The sequence below is a fragment of the Mus pahari genome, chromosome X (assembly GCF_900095145.1).
Source record: "Mus pahari chromosome X, PAHARI_EIJ_v1.1, whole genome shotgun sequence".
In the NCBI taxonomy this organism is placed as follows: Eukaryota; Metazoa; Chordata; class Mammalia; order Rodentia; family Muridae; genus Mus; species Mus pahari.
In genome coordinates, this window is record NC_034613.1 from 50,730,642 (window position 1) to 50,732,529 (window position 1,888).

General features: G+C 38.2%; 1 protein-coding gene across 1 annotated transcript in view; it reads right to left on the minus strand.

Moving 5' to 3' along the window:
- Window positions 1-795: 795 nt before the first annotated feature.
- Window positions 796-1,888, minus strand: part of Mcf2 (MCF.2 cell line derived transforming sequence) — an 88,542-nt gene continuing 87,449 nt past the window's right edge. The window contains exon 28 of the mRNA XM_029534559.1: window positions 796-1,449. Within this exon, the coding sequence (XP_029390419.1) occupies window positions 1,417-1,449 (33 nt within the window). The 3' untranslated portion in view covers window positions 796-1,416. The remainder of the gene's footprint in view (window positions 1,450-1,888) is intronic.

Below are 1,888 nucleotides of genomic sequence, written 5' to 3' on the forward strand. Positions count from 1 at the left end.
GTCAATATTGAAACTGATAAGAGAATTATGGCTCTCTTGTAAAGTGTCAAAGCAAAGACCCTGACACTTGAGTGTGCATTAGATACGCGATTAATAAATGACTTAAACAACCAAATGGAATGTGCTCTGCAGCATCAGACCAATCACCAGCTGGATCATCTGAGCCCTAAGTAAATAATATGTCCATACAGCCTAAGAGTCTTTCACAGGCTGTTTCACACAGCCGAAGTTAACCAGTTTTTTTCACTGGGTTCTGGAAGTCCAGCGGTAGGCATCTCTGTGATCGCTGCTGCTGGAGACTGTATGGCCCAGACACGGCAGAAATGTGCACCAGCTGGAAGTCACCACGACGAGCATTGCAAAAATAAATAAATAAATAAATAAATAAATAAATAAATAAATAAATAAATAAATAAATACCATTTACCCTAAGAATCTTCATGGGGAATCTTCTTCCTTAGAGGTGATTGTGAACCCTTCTATCTGTTAGGTCCTTATTTCACTCAGACTATAAAGTTGTAATAGAAAACCATATTACAAGCTTGATGGTGAAATAATTTGCTTAGACACCTGCTGACTGGAACAGAAAGAATTAGCTCAATAGCAAATTTCAATCGCAAATGTGAGAGCTTTGCCACCTATCCTCTGCAGGAGCAAATAAATGAGATTGGTTTGTGAAGGGAAACAAACACACGAAGACCAGAGTATCAATTTGTGGAACCTGAAGTTTTCATTTTTATTTGGAAAAAAGGATTACAGCATGAAATGTACAGGAGATAATAGAGCACAACTAATTTGCTACATGAATTATAAGCATAAATTCAGAAAAAGAAACAAGCATGAAAATATTACATTTCAAATGCAATTTGTAAACTACTCTCAGGAAAAGTTCATCTTGGCACATAGAAAAGGCAATAGCCCTGAATAGAATTTACTAAGGATCCCCACCCCCAGGACTTCTGAACTCTGCCATTGTCTTGTGTGGGTTAAAGGAGCGCTGGGTCTAAAAAGCGCTTTAAATCATAATGTTGTGCTTCACTTGGCCTTAACTATTCTACAGCCCTAAGTTTAACTTAATTAATAATAAGCTAAATAATTCAAGGCACACTGATTGCATTTGGTTGCAAAGTAGACAGAGAAGAAACAATTTTCAAGTCAAAAATATTCTGAGATGAGATTTTTATCTGGCACAATGTCTTACACACATATGCAATTTAAGGAGTAAAAAGTACTAGAAGTAAAACGCTTTTAAGTGAAAGAAAGAAGTGTATGCCATTGGTTTTGTGCATGTTTAAATATATTAACCTGGGGGAAAAATCCCATCATTTGGGCTGAAACTCTTTTGAGGGGTGTTTTTTCCACATGGGCTGAGAAGCAGGCAGGCAGAGCAACTTGCCAGTTGACACTGTGGCTTCTTTACAACTGGAATGTTACCTCCGACATGAGTCTCTGCAATAGAAATGTAATCCATTATTTCTATGGTTATTTTGGTGTGTGTGTGTGTGTGTGTGTGTGTACACATACATATGTATGGCCTGGAACTAGTTCTATAGCCCAGTGGCCTCAAACTATTCTCTTGCTTCAGCCTTCTCAGCGTTGGTGTTACAGCACACACCACCACAACTGGCTTGCTTCTCAGCTCCTGTCTTTGTAAAGTCAAATGAATGACTCATCTCAACATCCTCTATTAAGGCATGTATATGTATACTCATATTGTGTATATAGTCATATGTAGGTTGCAGGTATGTAGGTAAACGTGTGTGTTTGTATTTGTGTGTTCAAATTGAGTATATATCCCTATGTATGGGTTGCAGGCATGTGTATGTAGGTGAACATGTCTCTCTCTCTCTCTCTCTCTCTCTCTCTCTCTCTCTCTCTCTCTCTCTCT